This window comes from Rhipicephalus sanguineus, chromosome 11 (assembly GCF_013339695.2).
Source record: "Rhipicephalus sanguineus isolate Rsan-2018 chromosome 11, BIME_Rsan_1.4, whole genome shotgun sequence".
In the NCBI taxonomy this organism is placed as follows: Eukaryota; Metazoa; Arthropoda; class Arachnida; order Ixodida; family Ixodidae; genus Rhipicephalus; species Rhipicephalus sanguineus.
The window spans coordinates 82,390,842-82,406,477 of record NC_051186.1 but is presented as its reverse complement, the minus strand read 5'-3'; the positions used below and the strand labels follow the sequence as shown (position 1 = coordinate 82,406,477).

The following is a 15,636-nucleotide window of genomic DNA, read 5'->3' as shown; positions in this document are numbered from 1 at the left end:
TCGTCTATGTAACCTATATATTCATTGTCAAATCAGCGCTCGTGTTCTGTTCTTCCTGCGTCCCTGTCCTTCAAGCGCTTTACTGTTATTATGTCACGCCACCGATGCCGAACATGAACATTGGCAAAGATTATGCTCGGAAATTCTAAAAACTAATATATTTCGCGGAATAAGGTTACGTGTCGCAAAATATCTGGCGTCTGTCGACCGGCTAATACGGGTAAGTATACATGTCTATCCCAAGATATTACAATAACAGCGGGAAGCCACCGCGCCCTAGGTGCGAGTGAAGTAGGTCAGAGACGACGTATTGAATTCTACCCGTCATATCGCAATGACGAATATGACGCATAAAAAATAAGAGTAAACGCGGCCGTCTCTGCAATCTCGGGAAACGTTGCCTCCGAGATGGCAACGCCGCGAGCTTCACGAAGACTGCCGCGTTCCCCAGCCACCAGAGGCCGCCACCGATCTCGAGCACTCCTCTCATCATCCCGCCTCCTTCACGCTTCTCTCGGTGCTCCTATCGACCCGTGGGGAAATTTCTCCGATGTTCGTCGCATTCCTCCGCATCCTAGATCGCTCCATCTTTTGCTCTCCCCCCTCTCGTAACGGCTGTCCTGTATATTCATTCGTATTGCGCACCGGTAGCCATGCAAACCGCTTAAAGACGTACAACGGACTCGTAAAAACGTACCGGAGGGTGATCGGAAAAGCGGTATCGTCTGCTGCTCGTCTGCTTTCCGTCTGCCACTCGTCTGTTTCCTTCCTTGTCGTCTGCTACACGGTACCGGCCTCGCCGCCCTGTTCTCTCCGTCGTCTCCGGCAACGCTTCGCGCCGCTCGTCGTGCCATGAAGATGGCCAACGAGTGCGGCGCATCGACGCAGCCCGCTGCAGTGCCGGCCGGTCAGGCAGCCACAACGCTAGCCGGTGGCGGGAACACCAAGAACAACAACAACAACAAGGACTGGCGTCGGTGTGGCGGGAGTGGATACCGTGCAGACCGGAATGCCGTTCGACACCGCCAAGGCCAAGATATACGAGACCAAGCGGCACAAGAAGATCGTGCGACTTATGACGGTCATGGCGTACGTTCTCTCTGTCTCGCTCGCGGCGATCGTGCTGTCGTTGTACTACGTCTTCCTCTGGGATCCCAACATGCGGTCTGAGCCACTCCAACAGGACCGCGAGGCGAGTCGCAACACAGCGTTCGCACAGGCGTCGTCTGCTACGAACGAGACGGACTGTTCGCAAGTGCCGTCTGCTTCGCAGAAGGCGGCGGCCAGAGTTCAGGTGGCGGCTACCAGCACGGCGACGGCGGCAACTAACAACGACGAGCCTGCCGTTATTGACGCTACGGCGGGCTACGAAGACGTCGCGGCCGAGGACGCGGCGTCGCCTTCAGAGATCTCGCTCGGCGAGCTCGCCGACAACGCGACGGACAACGCGACATCGTCTTGGGTCGAAGAAGAAGCGGACGACGGTGCGGGCATGTCGTTTGCGTCGTCCTCATCTTCAGCGGACGTCCCTGAAGAGAAGTCCACCGCTTCCGTCGATAGATGAGAGAACACGAGTGAGCTATGCACGCAATAGAATTGATCTCTCAATTTTCCTCATTACTGCTTTTTGAGAGTTTTCAGAAACCGAAACTATAGTTTGCACTGCCCCCCGTCCCTACCCCCACAGACTTCACGCGACATGCAGAGCATTTATATCCATATGAGACCGACTACCAGAAGGTAGTGCGTGAACTCGCCTAATGCGAACGAATTGGGTTACGCCGCATGCTCGGACGCGCCGAGCAATGTCCAAGTAAACGGTTTGTTTCCCGCATATCTAACGCAAAAATAACCGCTTAGTAAGCTTAACCATCTTACCAACGAGTTCAGCGCGAACGAATTCGGTCAGACTATATTGATACGCAGCCGTCACTGATGTTTGCACTAGGTTCAGCAATTGAACTGCTTAGAAGGTCGAAGTTTTCCTAAAAATTTAGCGTTTGTTCAGTTTGCGACTACCAATGTAACTCATATGATATGTAAGTACCACGCCGAATACGAGAGCTGTGTCCACTGCATATACAGTAGTACGTTGGAGGTTTGCGGAAAAAAATTGGGGTGGATCTTTTAGATATTTCAGAATTAAAGTCGGTCCGAACGCTGAGCCTCAAGGCACGTCAGAGTTGCATTGTTGTACGCCATAAAGCATGAATATCTTTTAAAAAGCAGAGGTCCTTGTTTTAATTCTTAACATCATAGGGTCTCTCAGTTTATGCCTTTAATTTGCCCAAAAGCGCTATCTAGCGAATACAAGTCTATATGTGTGAAGATTCTAATAGGGGAACCAATGTTGCTCGTATTTCTCCTTGGCATTATTGTGTGTTAGTTCTCATTAATATTGTGTCTAACAAAGAAAAACGAGCCCCTAAAAGTAATCTTCTTTCCTTCATTCCTTCAATAGCAGGATCATTTGGCTGGTCTCATTCGATGTGTCCACGCACTAATTATTTCTACGCTGCCTGAAGATAAAATTAATAAATTTTTATTTAGTATCCTGGTAGATAAATTGATGAACTCGATCGTCCTGTGACATGGGTATACTTCAAAGCTTAGAAACAACTGTCAACGACGCAATCACTCTAAAACGCTCAAAAGCCTGTTTTTACCAAGGCCGCCTCTCAGAGTGATTATGCATGTAGTGAAGACAGTATTTTGATTCGAACGACTAAAACTCGAAGTTCTGATTATTGCAGTGTGGGCAATAACTGAACGCTTAAGTTGCCTAAATGTGCATTTCTCATGGTAATAAGCAGCGCGAAAAACCATTAACGGTGCATCGCAATTCCTTGAAAGGCCCGGCAAGTTCACGTTTATATCATTGCATTGCCACCAGTGTGGGTGCACTCCTGCTTTTTGGTTCTACGTCCAGTTTGTGCAAAAACAGAAGCAAAAAAGCGCGTGAACTTGTTGAGGTCGCGCGCATCTCGAAACTGTCGCAAGCATGTGGGTCAGTCCATGCCAAATCACCCAGCGTTTTTCCGACCATCACAAATATGCTGAAAAATTTCCACGCTTTGTTTGAAGTTCAAAACTCGTTCTGCTCCGTTATATTTCCTGTGCCAAAAATTTTCCCGGCCCTGTTTTCTGAGAGTCCTGTAGTTGTGCGCCGACTGAGCTAAAGGGCATCAAACAACAATTTTTTTCAAAGGGCGTTTATAGGGTGCACTCAATAAAATAGTATTTCCGGCAAGCTAATGAAAGTGATGTAACTGTAAAATAACGACCTTATTTATGGTATATCGGATTCTTCGAGGGGCTTTTCGCACGAGCAAATTGAATAAAGTTGCAAAGTTTGATATTTTATCTCAGGAACAAGGCAAAATCAGGGTAGAAATTAATTATATACTGGACTGCCGGTTCGGACATACTACAAAAGACAAATAATTTAGTTGCTGAATGTGTAGCAAATCGTCTGAAAAAAAAATGCGAATTTCACTTTTTTTGAGAAAAGCTCTGTATTCTTCGTCAAAAAACTTGCCTTGGTGGTCGGACTAAAAATATGCACGATACTTCATTTGAAAGCTCTATGTATTAGCTGAACATAGACAAAGTTACAAAAGGGTATTATTTTTTTAACTTGATAATATTTTTTTGAAATTTCGTATCTCCACCAGCTTTTCGCCGACGTAACTCAAGCGGCATGAAGCACTCGCAAAGGCAATCTTCAGCCCATGCCCACTGACCTCGGATGCAGACGTGAAGCATGGTGCTGTCCTATAAAGTAATGGAAAAGGAAATGGGGTTGCTTTATAGACAGCACCATGCTTGACGTCTGCATCCGAGGTCAGTGGCATGGGCTGAAGATTGCCTTGCGAGTGCTTCATGCCGCTTGAGTTACGTCGGCGAAAAGCTGGTGGAGATACGAAATTTCAAAAAATATTTATCAAGTTAAAAAAATAATACCCTTTGTAACTTTGTCTATGTTCAGCTAATACATAGAGCTTTCAAATGAAGTATCGTGCATTTTTAGTCCGACCACCAAGGCAAGTTTTTGACGAAGAATACAGAGCTTTCTCAAAAAAGTGAAATTCGCAGTTTTTTTCAGACGATTTGCTACACATTCAGCGACTAAATTATTTCTTTGTAGTATGTCGAACAGGCTTCCAGTATATACTTAATTTCTACCCTTTGATTTTGCCTTGTTCCTGGGAAAAATATCAAACTTTGCAACTTTATTCAATTTTGCTCGTGCGAAAAGCCCTCGAAGAATCGATATACATAATAAGTCGTTATTTTTACAGTTACATCACTTCATTAGCTTGCCGAAATACTATTTTATTGTAGTGCAACCTATAAACGCCCTTTGAAAAAAATTGGTTGTTTGATGCCCTTTAGCTCAGTCGGCGCAAAACTACAGACTCTCACAAACAGGCGGTAAAATTTTTGGCACAGAAATAAACGAGCAGAACGAGTTTTGAACTTCAAGAAAAACGTGGAATTTTTCAGCCATATTTGTGATGGTCGGGAAAACGCTGGGTGATTTGGCATGGAATGACCCATGTGTCAGTCAGGCCTCGGTGACAGTACGTGGATATTGGGGTAACATTAAGTAGGTGCCAAGGGGTTGCTTTGGTTTTTGAGCGAAAAGGGGTCTGAAAATTTTCTTTGCGCGAGGACCGTATGGCCGGGTTCTGCATGTATATATGTTCTACTTCTGATTAAACAGCTTAGTAGAAAGTCAGCGCTTGTTCTTGTCATTCCCTCCTGTGTGCGTCGTCTTGTATTTCGCGCTGCTTACTACCATGGATACATACCAATACACTTTTGCAGTATATTTTTCGCCAGGCAAAAAAAAAAAAAAAAATTCCCCGTCACCGTATTGTCTGTTTCAGATCCAGCTTCTTCTGAAACCAGAAGTTCAGCCACGCAGACACCGCCGTCCGCGTCTCATTCGAGCGTGTGACGTCACAAGGGGGACGACACACGCGAGGAACAATTGACACGGCTGACGTCGACATTGTGTGTGCCATTTCTCCTTTTTTTTTGTCTTTTTACCTCTATTCATTTAATGTCATTCAAATGAGGCCACGGAAGAAGGGAAGGTTAGCTAGCAAGGAGTGTCACGTGACAGCTTTCAATATCATCCAAGTCAGCAGGCGATGAGCCCATGTGAAGCAAGGGGGGACTAACTGTCCTTCCTTTAAAACATAAATGCATAATTAATATTTAATTAGGGCCAATGTATCCTACAACATTCGTATTCTCAAGAAAGCAAAAATCAAAAGTGAAAGATAATCGCAGGTGCGTTGGGATACGAACCCAGCACTTACACGTGAGGCGTAAACGAGATATTCACGCAAGGCGCGTCCAATTCGTAATTTACCTTACGTATCACTTATTTTTAAAAATCCGTCAATTTCTTCTACTCTTTCGCACAGGCTCCTTTACGTATTGGCTTATTACGCTAAATACTAACGAAAAAAATCTCAGCTCCTCGTGTTCTCCTTATTACTTATGGTTCTACCATTGATGCTTTGGTTTTTAACGCGAAAAAACAAGCAACACGCCATTGAAAATAAAGAAAGGGAGAGGAGGCCTTACGGCATGATTGGCAAGCGGTAGTTTCTACGTCCACCTGGCGTATAGAAGGCATGGCACTAAGGGGCAGTATGACGTCGCGGGCGCTGCTAAATTATACCACGTCTCTTACCACGACAGACAAAGCTGGCGCATAATATACCCGAACCAGTCGTGGCCTCGTGGTTTTGTGGTTGCCTAGGCTGGGGGGGGACGCGGGTTCGAAACCACGCTGCCACCGGTTACCTTTATCCATCGGTCATCCAAAGGAGCACAGGTGTCTCCGGGATCGACACTGAGCTTTTTTAGGGACGAACGTTCCTTGTGAAAGAGCCCGCGTGCCTGGTAAAAAATCCTGTCGCACCTTGCGGCCAGAACAACATCCCGTTAATAAAGAAAAGAGTAGCGATAATTTATTGAGTGTGCATCTCGGAGCACCTACGATAGGTATAGTGTCCGAATCCGCGCACCTAGCGACGGCTTTCACCAATCTCGAAGGCTACGTGTCGCCGATTGCAAACGCCAGAAGGCAATTACGTCACTGACGCCATGTTTTAGAAGCCCTGCCCTCCTTACGTTGAGGTGTGTCCCGTGGATTGCGCATATATATAAGTACACAAAAATTTATGCGACCTTTCAATTCCTTCAGTATTCGTACGCTCCTCGATTACGGATCTATGCACCAGCCAATTGTATCCGTTAATTTCCGTGACGTCGTCGAGGAGGTGTAGTTACTTCAATTAATGTTGGAGTCTCTCCGAAACTGGGTCCCAATTCACAGGCTTTCGTTCGTTATCATCGTTTCTCATTGGCCAGCAACGTTCGCTAATGATATGCCTGACATCCCAATTGGCTGATTTTCTTTTTTTAATGAACGATTCAAACGTAAGGCGTTGTTTTTATGACGTTTTGGAGCGCAATGTCGGCAAATGTAAGTGAGTTTAAGCCAGTGGAGCTCACGATGACTTCTTATAGGTGGCTGCCCAGTGCAGTTGTCTGACGTCACACACTACCCTCTGAGTAATTTCCATCCTCCGTGGCGTAAAGTACGCAAGTGTACACAATCTAGGCCGTCATATATGTACAACTTATATATAGGAACGCTGTATACCCCATAGGAGAAACTGTAGAGAACAAAGTGATATCTTGCAAGTAGACCGCGATAATGCAGCGCTTTCATTCCGATGATCCCTTTTAGCTTATTGTCAGTGGACCGAGCGGCGCTCACCGGCGTTATCATCGAGATCGGCTGGCCGTGAACGGTGGATGATGAGAAAAGTATAGCGAAGCGAATCCTTTGGTCATATTGACAATATATATATATATATAGCTTCTTTCCCTGCATACGTGGTTTGTACATACGCTCCATCCGTTTATTGTGGAAGTTTTTTTGCATCTACCAGTATACAATGAACTAGACTGCCCGCAGAAGAAAACTCTTGCTCGCATATCGGAGACAGCATAACGTTGAACACATTAAGGTTTCGTTGATGATTGGTTAAGTTAAGGACAGGTGAGAAGGAAGTCATTTCGCTGTGGCCTACTGTATCTTACGTCGCCTAACAGACTACAAGTTCAGTAACCAAGATTCGTCCTTCATTCGTTGCAAGTATCGTCATTAAGAGGTAGGTCGTTCTGAAGATCATCTTTACATCAACAATGAATCGTACGCTACGCTAATTGAGTTTTTAAACCGCTGGTTCACTAAATCTGGGAACTGAAGCAGCTCGTAAGATTGATGTGACTAAGAGACGTCCTATTCGTTGCTGCCATGTGTATTCCTGTCACGTCAAATGTCGTTCGTCCATCAATGTACGTGATATTCCTGCATCGTCCGTCCACGTAATTTACGTGGCCGTTTCTTCCACATTGCCACCGATTACCGACGACCCGGCTCGGTTATCATCCGCGTAGCTGTGTAAGACTTTCAAACGAAGCGCATCGAATTACAACATATTATACGCCGAAGGCACCCACTGGCCGTTACATTCGATGCCTGTAGTTAAAGCAAGTTTGCACGAAGCAACCATCACATGAATGATTAGAAAATGTCGATTTTTTATGTTTACAAGCGGCGAAGTTTAGCCTCATCCTATGTTCTTTCTCCCCTGTTTTGTTATCGGGGTCTTGAAACAAACTTCGAACGACTGAGGCTAGTTGCGTGGCCTGTTCTTAACTAATTAAGCCAAAGTTGAGCGATCTACGTCATATAGTGTCTTAGTTGTTTAGTTATTCGTTTTGGAACATGTGAACGACCGCAAGGACTAAAATAAATGAAGTTTTCAATGTGAAAAATTATGCAGAAACGCACATAAGTCAGTATTTCGTGAATGATTCCTGCAACCGTTTAGAAAGAATGCTGCGCCTATGAAGGCCTTGAGAAAGTTACAAAGGAAAACAAAGAAAGAAATAAGCGATGGCCGGGAACGGCTTTCTGCCAACCCTAATATTTACCCTAGCTGCCTGCTCACTAGAACTGGGGCGCGGAAACTCTTGAGCGTGCAGGCGGATATATTTAGCGCTCGTGAAAAAAAAAAAACGAAAAAAGTGGCAATAACACAAGAACGCACCGCACAGAAGGCAAGCAAATTTTATAGGTTCCACGACTTAGCCCTATTAGTTTACAGACGCAACCTTACTAACCAGGGATCTTTCCGCTTCGCCGCTAATAGGGGCGGCCATATTGAAACGACGTGTGGAATGCTGTGTTGTATTTTTTTGCCTGCCCTTTCAGCAACACAGGATATTAGTTCTATAGTTAACCGCCCTGCCTATCCTTTCTTTCATCACTCCCTCTCCTGCATGACGTCTCTGTTGCAGCGATCAGTATGTCCCGAGACTTGGGTTTACTCTTCTGGATGCATTGTCAAATTCTGGCCATAATGTTCCAATTCACCATCTTGTCAACTCTGATTGGCCTAGAGGGATGCTAAGGCCTCTCCGATTGGTTCAAAGTGCCGCCATTACAGGATTCAGCAGTATTGCGGAATTCGACGGTGCGTACAGGATAGTGTGGAAAGCTGGGCTAGCTGCTATGGTTCGGCAGGTAAAGGACAGCGCAACAAAACGGAGCACAGAGGCAGGAAACAACGAGGCAGCCCTCGTTCTGTGGATTCTTTCTCACTCACTCACTCACTCACTCACTCACTCACTCACTCACTCACTCACTCACTCACTCACTCACTCACTCACTCACTCACTCACTCACTCACTCACTCACTCACTCACTCACTCACTCACTCACTCACTCACTCACTCACTCACTCACTCACTCACTCACTCACTCACTCACTCACTCACTCACTCACTCACTCACTCACTCACTCACTCACTCACTCACTCACTCACTCACTCACTCACTCACTCACTCACTCACTCACTCACTCACTCACTCACTCTGTTCTTTGTCTTGTCGCGTTACTTTTTACCGTGATGTACAGAATAACATGCGCCACTGGTCGACGCGGTTTCAGTTGTGAATGAAACTAGCGGCGCGGAATTTCTGGAAGGCGGTCGGAAACATGTAGTTTGCCGCGATCTCTTCGTGGGGGGCGCGATCGGTTGCTTCACGTGAGTTTGCAAACTCGAGCATTGAGTCACACTCAGCGACTGCAACTGGTTCTGGCTTAGCGAAAGCTTGAAAGACGGAGAGGGGGATAAGGGAGAGAGACAGAGAGAGAGAGATTGGCTTGCGAAGGACTTACTCACGGAAACCATTTTCCTTTCGGCTAGTTGGTAACAAACAATTCATGTGTCTGTTCAATCCTTGTCCTTTAACTTTCTTAAGTGGCGCGCTAATAACCTGACCGGTTTCTTTCCTTTTTATCTCCCGCTGAGAGGGGTTTAAGCTACAGAATTTTCTAATCAAACGTAATGCGAATATATTGCTATGTACCACTGCCTGCCATTGTGGCACTGGTCGCCGTAACAGTACATTCGCATAAAGAAAGAGAAATCAGGCTTCGAATTTCAAACAGAACAACCGGTGTAATGAACACTAGGAGTAAATGTTCAGACAAGAACATGCGTAAGTGCGTACAGTGCACACCCACAACATCGCAAAAGAGGAATGGTCTCATGGAAAGTGTACATTATGACAACTGGAGTAGCCTGTATACGGAATAACATAGTGAAAGGCAATCGCTGCTTCCGTTATCCTTTGAGTAAATTTCAGTAATGACACATAGAAGAAGGCGCGTTGTCCAATTGCGCAAGTATTGTTGGTCTGGCTTGTGCTGAACGTGAGCGGTGAGACCATACCACCGATACCGTTCGGAGAGGCAGCCTCTGCATGATTTCTAACGAATTATGTAACCACGCACGTAGAGATAACAAATCTGCAGATAGTATAAGTTAAAATTACTGCGAGTTATCAAGAAGAACAAAAATTCAGGACCCCTTCTCTCATACGGAAAATGGTAGGTGCCTGACCTACTGGTTTTCTTTCTTTCTTTCTTTCTTTCTGTCTTCTTCTTTCTTTCTTTCTTTCTTTCTTTCTTTCTTTCTTTCTTTCTTTCTTTCTTTCTTTCTTTCTTTCTTTCTTTCTTTCTTTCTTCTTTCTTTATTCTTTCTTTCTTTCTTTCTCTCTTTCTTTCTTTCTTTCTTTCTTTCGTACGCAATGGTGCAATGCTCCCTCCCTAACTGTTTTCTTTCTCCATGCTGGGAATCAGAGCTTCATAATACACGTGCTTAGCCGCGGAACACTTCACTTGCTACAGGCAACAACGACGGTCACGCGTTCATATCCAGGCATGAATGAAACGTGGCAACGTGACATGGCAAGTGACCTCGACAGGAGATCAGATTGTCATATCAGAAAAGGGACTGATCGCCGACGAGTCCACGATATAGGGAGCATCAGTTATTGAAAAACGGCGCAAAGAAATACGCGTGTGACGGGCGCATGCACCTTCGAGGGCTGCGCTTCTGTAGACCCGCCGGCGTCGTGTTTTTACCGTACAACGCCGCCGCCGCCACCGAAATCTGTAACTCATGACAAGCTTCGCTTGAAAAAATCAGGTGCTCTAAGTGTTCGTTCATTGACCTCTGCCTCTGCAGAGAAGGTGTGCACGGCCCCTAGCTACAACAGGTTCATTCAGAACAATGCTTTGACGGGCTTCACAGTGGCGGGCCTATCTAATCATCGAACTAGTTTGGGGCAGCGCTAAGGAACACATGGACAAAGACACATAGTAGACGCCACGGGCGCTGACTAAAGTATTGCTTTCTAATCAAAGCTTTTATATATATCATTCAAGCTAAAAAAAAAAACACCTCGAACATTTCGAAGATCACGTTTTCGAACTCAACGCGACTAAAACGAGGCTAGTTCACTCGTTTTCGAAAGTTTCAAATAATCGGTTAAGTTAAATTATTTTTCTTTCATCGCTACTTCTAAGTGCTACTCCCCCCCCCCCCCCCCTCCCCTCTTCCGTTATGACACATGCACCATATTTCTTCGTTTGAGCACGTATTTGTCCGGCGTGGGATGCAATAACTCTGATGGGCGAGAGAACGAGTACAGAGAGAGAGATAGAGAGAGATAGAAATAAATAAGAGAAAGAAAGAGAGAAATTCTTGGCGAAAAAGATTTCTTGGCGCGAGAAAGCATAGCCATGTATATAGTACAGTATAGCAAGGGTTGGGAAAGAGATAGGTGAGGGGGTAAAAGCCGAGCCAAGCCAGGAGCTGCCCACCAGATATGCTGTGACTCAGTCATGAGCGACTTAATGCAAACTGCGCTAATTTTTTTTTTCTTGTCACACACCTCTTTCTCTTCCTCATAGAACAAACCAAGACTTACGTTGCGGTCAAGACAAAGGTGTGATACGGTACGGACAACGACGGCGTGCGCGACGCTATTCTTTTCATTTCGAATACGATAGGCATACAAAATACGCAGGAGCAATTAAATTATGCGTACGCAATTCCCATGTCCACACATGTGGAGTCAGCAGACACGACCGTCCCATTTCCATGACGAGGCAGAGTGTTCGCAGATGAGACTACACTTTTTAAAGGCCCTTCCATATATTTGTAGAAGTGGCGAAGGTAAACGGCAAACACGGACACACGTATGCATTAATACCCTTGCAGCCGGGAGTGCACAACACCGACTTCCTGCCATTGTTCCTGTTATACCTACGTGGTTTGCTTGTAGCGAAAGCAGACAGCGTACGATAGTGAAATGTGTAGCATTCACGTTGGTACTGAGAAACAGTACAGAATAACGCGACAAAAATACGGAGGAAACCGAGTTTAGTTTGCCCGCTCGTCCTGCAGGGCGTTTCCATCCATATCTTGAAGAGCGCCACAGCAGAGCTGCTAATCTCTGTCACCTGCGGGAGCGTCACGTGATTTGAGTAGAACCAGGGGCGTAGCCAAGGGGGGGGGGGTTCAATTCCCCCCCCCCCCGCCCCCACGAAATTTTTCAATTTTGCTTGCGTATATATACACGCACACTATACAAACGCACGCACGAACATATATATAGTATGGTTGAACCTCCCCCGAAAAAAATTTCTGGCTACGGCCCTGAGTAGAACCCATCATGTATGACGTGATACCACCGCCGTAAATTTTGAATTAAAGGGAACGTTCTGCCTGGCGTTACATAAGTATCGCTTTTAACCAGTGTCAGTACTGGGGTAGCCCGTATCCGTATGCGCACAGGGGTGGCAGCTCCGCCATTGCGCTCTTCAGGATATAGAAACGCACCGCCGTGCAAGCTTTCACTCGGGTACATATAGGGGCTAGCAGTGTAGCAACGAAGTTGTTGTGACCCTCTATAATGGCCATGTACATACCCACTGTAGCGTGTACATTGTGTAACTGTTCAAAACAAGAAACCGGTAGCTGCAAGGCGCGTGCTACGTCTGGGCATCTTGAGGTTATAAGCTTTGCATGAGCAGCTGCAAATATTTATCTGTTGTTCAGGTCTGTTGGTGTACGCCGATCCTGCTGTTGAACGATATGTATGTATGATATACTGCGATGAAGTTACGCCTGTTCTTGTTGTTACAGGTGCGCTTTGAGGAAACGAATAAAAAAAAGACAAAGAAAATAAACTCGTCCATCGGTGAAGTGTTATACTGTGTCGTCACTCTGCATCGCACTTTTGCTGGTGAATAGAGTTAGTTGGAACCAGTAAGGGTCGAACAGTTTGAATCTGCATTGGAGGGCGAAACAACACCGGCCTCCAACACCGGCCTTTGGAGTCGAATCTACAGCTGGGCATCTTCGGCCAGGAATATCTTGAGCTGGGGGGACGCTTCTGTGCCGCCTCCGGCCTAGCGTTGCCCTTCACGGATGCCACGTTCCGGATTGTAATGGCCAACAACCCTACATGCCACAATTGTATCTGCGAGAAGAAGACGATTGCCCATCTAATCGGTGAGTGTCCCCGTTTTAGTGCGCCCAGAAAAGAACTTTTAACGACTTTAGACAGCGTTCCCGATAGTCCTAAGTCAGAACAAAAGCCCTCTATCACTGGCCGAGACCGTTCACGGCGCGAAAGACGTTGAACGCATCGCTTTGCTTTATATGCACTAGTGGACTTGAGTGCAGTGTAGCTTGCCACTCTATAGCTAACCTCCCTGTCTTTCCATCAATTGCTTCTTCTCCTCTTATTTCTCCACCTCATAACCATGGTCTCTGTTCGTTTCAGTGCAGAGTCCCACATGAAGAAGCAACGTTCAGCTCGGGGTATCGCGAATCGCCGTGATTGATTACAATTAGACGACTCATCGACGACCAAATACGATTAGTGAAGCGGACGGTTGATTATTTGAACAAATATCAGCAACGTCTGATTCTTGTAGCGGACATCTAGCAAACGCTAGGAGTTAACGTGGCATACACGAGCGTCATGCATTGCTCCCCACTGGTACGCAGACGCCGCGTTCAACATTACGTTTAACATTCGCATGGCCCTCTGCCATAGGGATTGCCTGCCAACCATACCAAACATGCATATATTGTTCACTAATTTAAAGTGAACGCGAATATAGCGCATTTTGCTACGCAATCTATGCAGTAGGTCGTGCATGCAATACACAAAGAAAGACACGCGCGAGCAACGCAAGGCATTTATTACATTTTAACGATCACAAAATTATTACGAGACACGTAAGTTATAGTGTCATGTTAATAACTACAGCGGTCATAACTATAAAGCGTGGTGGTCCTTCCGCCTGTAGTTCTTCCAGCCGGTGACCGGGTGGCGCTGCCTTGCAATCATTCACAACAAACAACAATCGCACGAACCGTATCCGTGCGATAATGCTTGTCGGCCGAGGTCGAGTCTGTCCGGCATCGAATGACGCAGACCAGCCCCAGCTCCTTCCTGGTTTCGATGCATCGCAGCTGGCCAGACTCGTCAGGGCCAACTTTTGCGTCCACCAGCAAAAGTGTCCAGGAGCAGAGCAAAACAGTGGCCTCCCGTGGTCTTTGCGTAGTCTCACCCACTTGAAGACGCACACGCCGAAATGGAACTGCGCATGCGTGACAGCAGAGCGAAGCGACGCCGTTTCCTTCGGAGCTGCAAGCCGCGCGTGGTGCGGGAAAGGGTGCTGATGTTGAAGGGTGGACGAGGGGCTTGCAGACACGGTAGAGTTTCCGGTCGCGGCCCGAAGCAGTCGGCAACACCCTTGGCGACGCGCTGAGTCCACGCGTTCCTGTAGCCCGCCTAGCCTGGGAGCAATCTGGCGTTGTCTTCCGCAAGTTTCGATAACCTCGCTGGGCCAAGCGATGTCGTGTCCGGTGTTGGCGACGCGAGCAGCGCTTCGCGTCTTGTTCTGTCGATACCAGACGTTCGCTTCGACAGTGAGCCATAACTGCCCGGTGGTTCTTCGCTAAGCGCAGAGTGGCAGGCTGGTCGTCCACAGGACGTCGTACGGAGCGTACGCGTGAAGAGAGGCTGCCGCGCAGAATGGCCCGTCTGATCCAGCACCCTTCTGGCACACGGGCGCAACGCGCGCTGCAAACCAGCACTGGAACCACGAAGGATGCGACCGACCCTGGAAGGCTTCTGGTCCGCCACTTCAAGATGCCGGACTCGTGGTACACATAGACGTTCTCGCCTGTTGTCCAAACGCACGCCGCACGCTGACGTGGCTGGTTCCAAGAAACGAGACGCTGGATCTCAAGCCGATAAGATCGAACAAGTCTGGAACTGGACGGCAGCAGTCGACTGTCGTGTTCATATTTCATAGCGAATCGCTTGCGGCGAGGCTTTTGTGAAATACGTGCGACAGTGACAGAATGTGACTTGCCGCTGCAGGACGCGTCTTGCGTGGCGTTCAAGTAAGAGTTCCGTACAATGGCGGTTGTGAGGGCGTCACAGCGTCATCTCCACTTTCCACTGGATCAGCTGGCTTAGTGCGGACGGAACGTGAAGGCAGCCTTGGGAATATTACACGCCTCGGTGAAATACAATGACTAGCACGTAGTCGGAAGGAGCCACGGCAGCGAAGTGATGAGGTCGAACGTTTCGTGTCATGCTCATGCGCACCACCAGGAGAAAAGAACGCTTCTGAATATGACGATAATGATAGTTGCGTATCGGCAAAGAAAATGAAGAACCTCTTCGAATTACGTAGAATGAAATTGAGGAGAATGCTCAGATCTTTCTAAGAATGTGAAAGCGAAAGCCTAGTTTGAGCCATAGCGATGCGGAATGAAGCTCTGAGCCCACGCGACAAAGTATAGGCACCATGCAATGGAGTTTTCGAAATGCGACAGCAGCGTAAGAACCAACAGCCTATCGAGCAGAAGCCAGATTATGCCCGGCCACGACTATAACGCGACTCACACGTCTGCCCCCGTATAGAACACGCGTGTTTGGCAGGGCCATCGTCGCACGTTTTAGATATAAACGGCAAAGATGCCACTCTCTTCACAAAAATGTGCCGACACAGCCCTCGTTTTCAAGAGCACCTCTCTAAGTATTGTCGTTGTTATTGCAGCCTACGAAAACTGGCTCCACGAGGAGGACTGGCGACACAGCAGCTTATGAAGAAAATGCGCAAAGAAAGGTTGCGATGAAGCTACACTAAACTC

General features: G+C 47.0%; 1 protein-coding gene across 1 annotated transcript; it reads left to right on the top strand.

Moving 5' to 3' along the window:
* The first annotated feature begins 812 nt into the window (after positions 1-812).
* Positions 813-5,153, top strand: LOC119373840 (uncharacterized). Its single transcript, XM_037643897.2, has 2 exons — positions 813-1,574; positions 4,893-5,153. The coding sequence occupies exon 1, from the start codon at positions 1,010-1,012 to the stop codon at positions 1,562-1,564; it is 555 nt and encodes a 184-aa protein (XP_037499825.1). The 5' UTR covers positions 813-1,009; the 3' UTR covers positions 1,565-1,574; positions 4,893-5,153.
* The last annotated feature ends 10,483 nt before the right edge of the window (positions 5,154-15,636 follow it).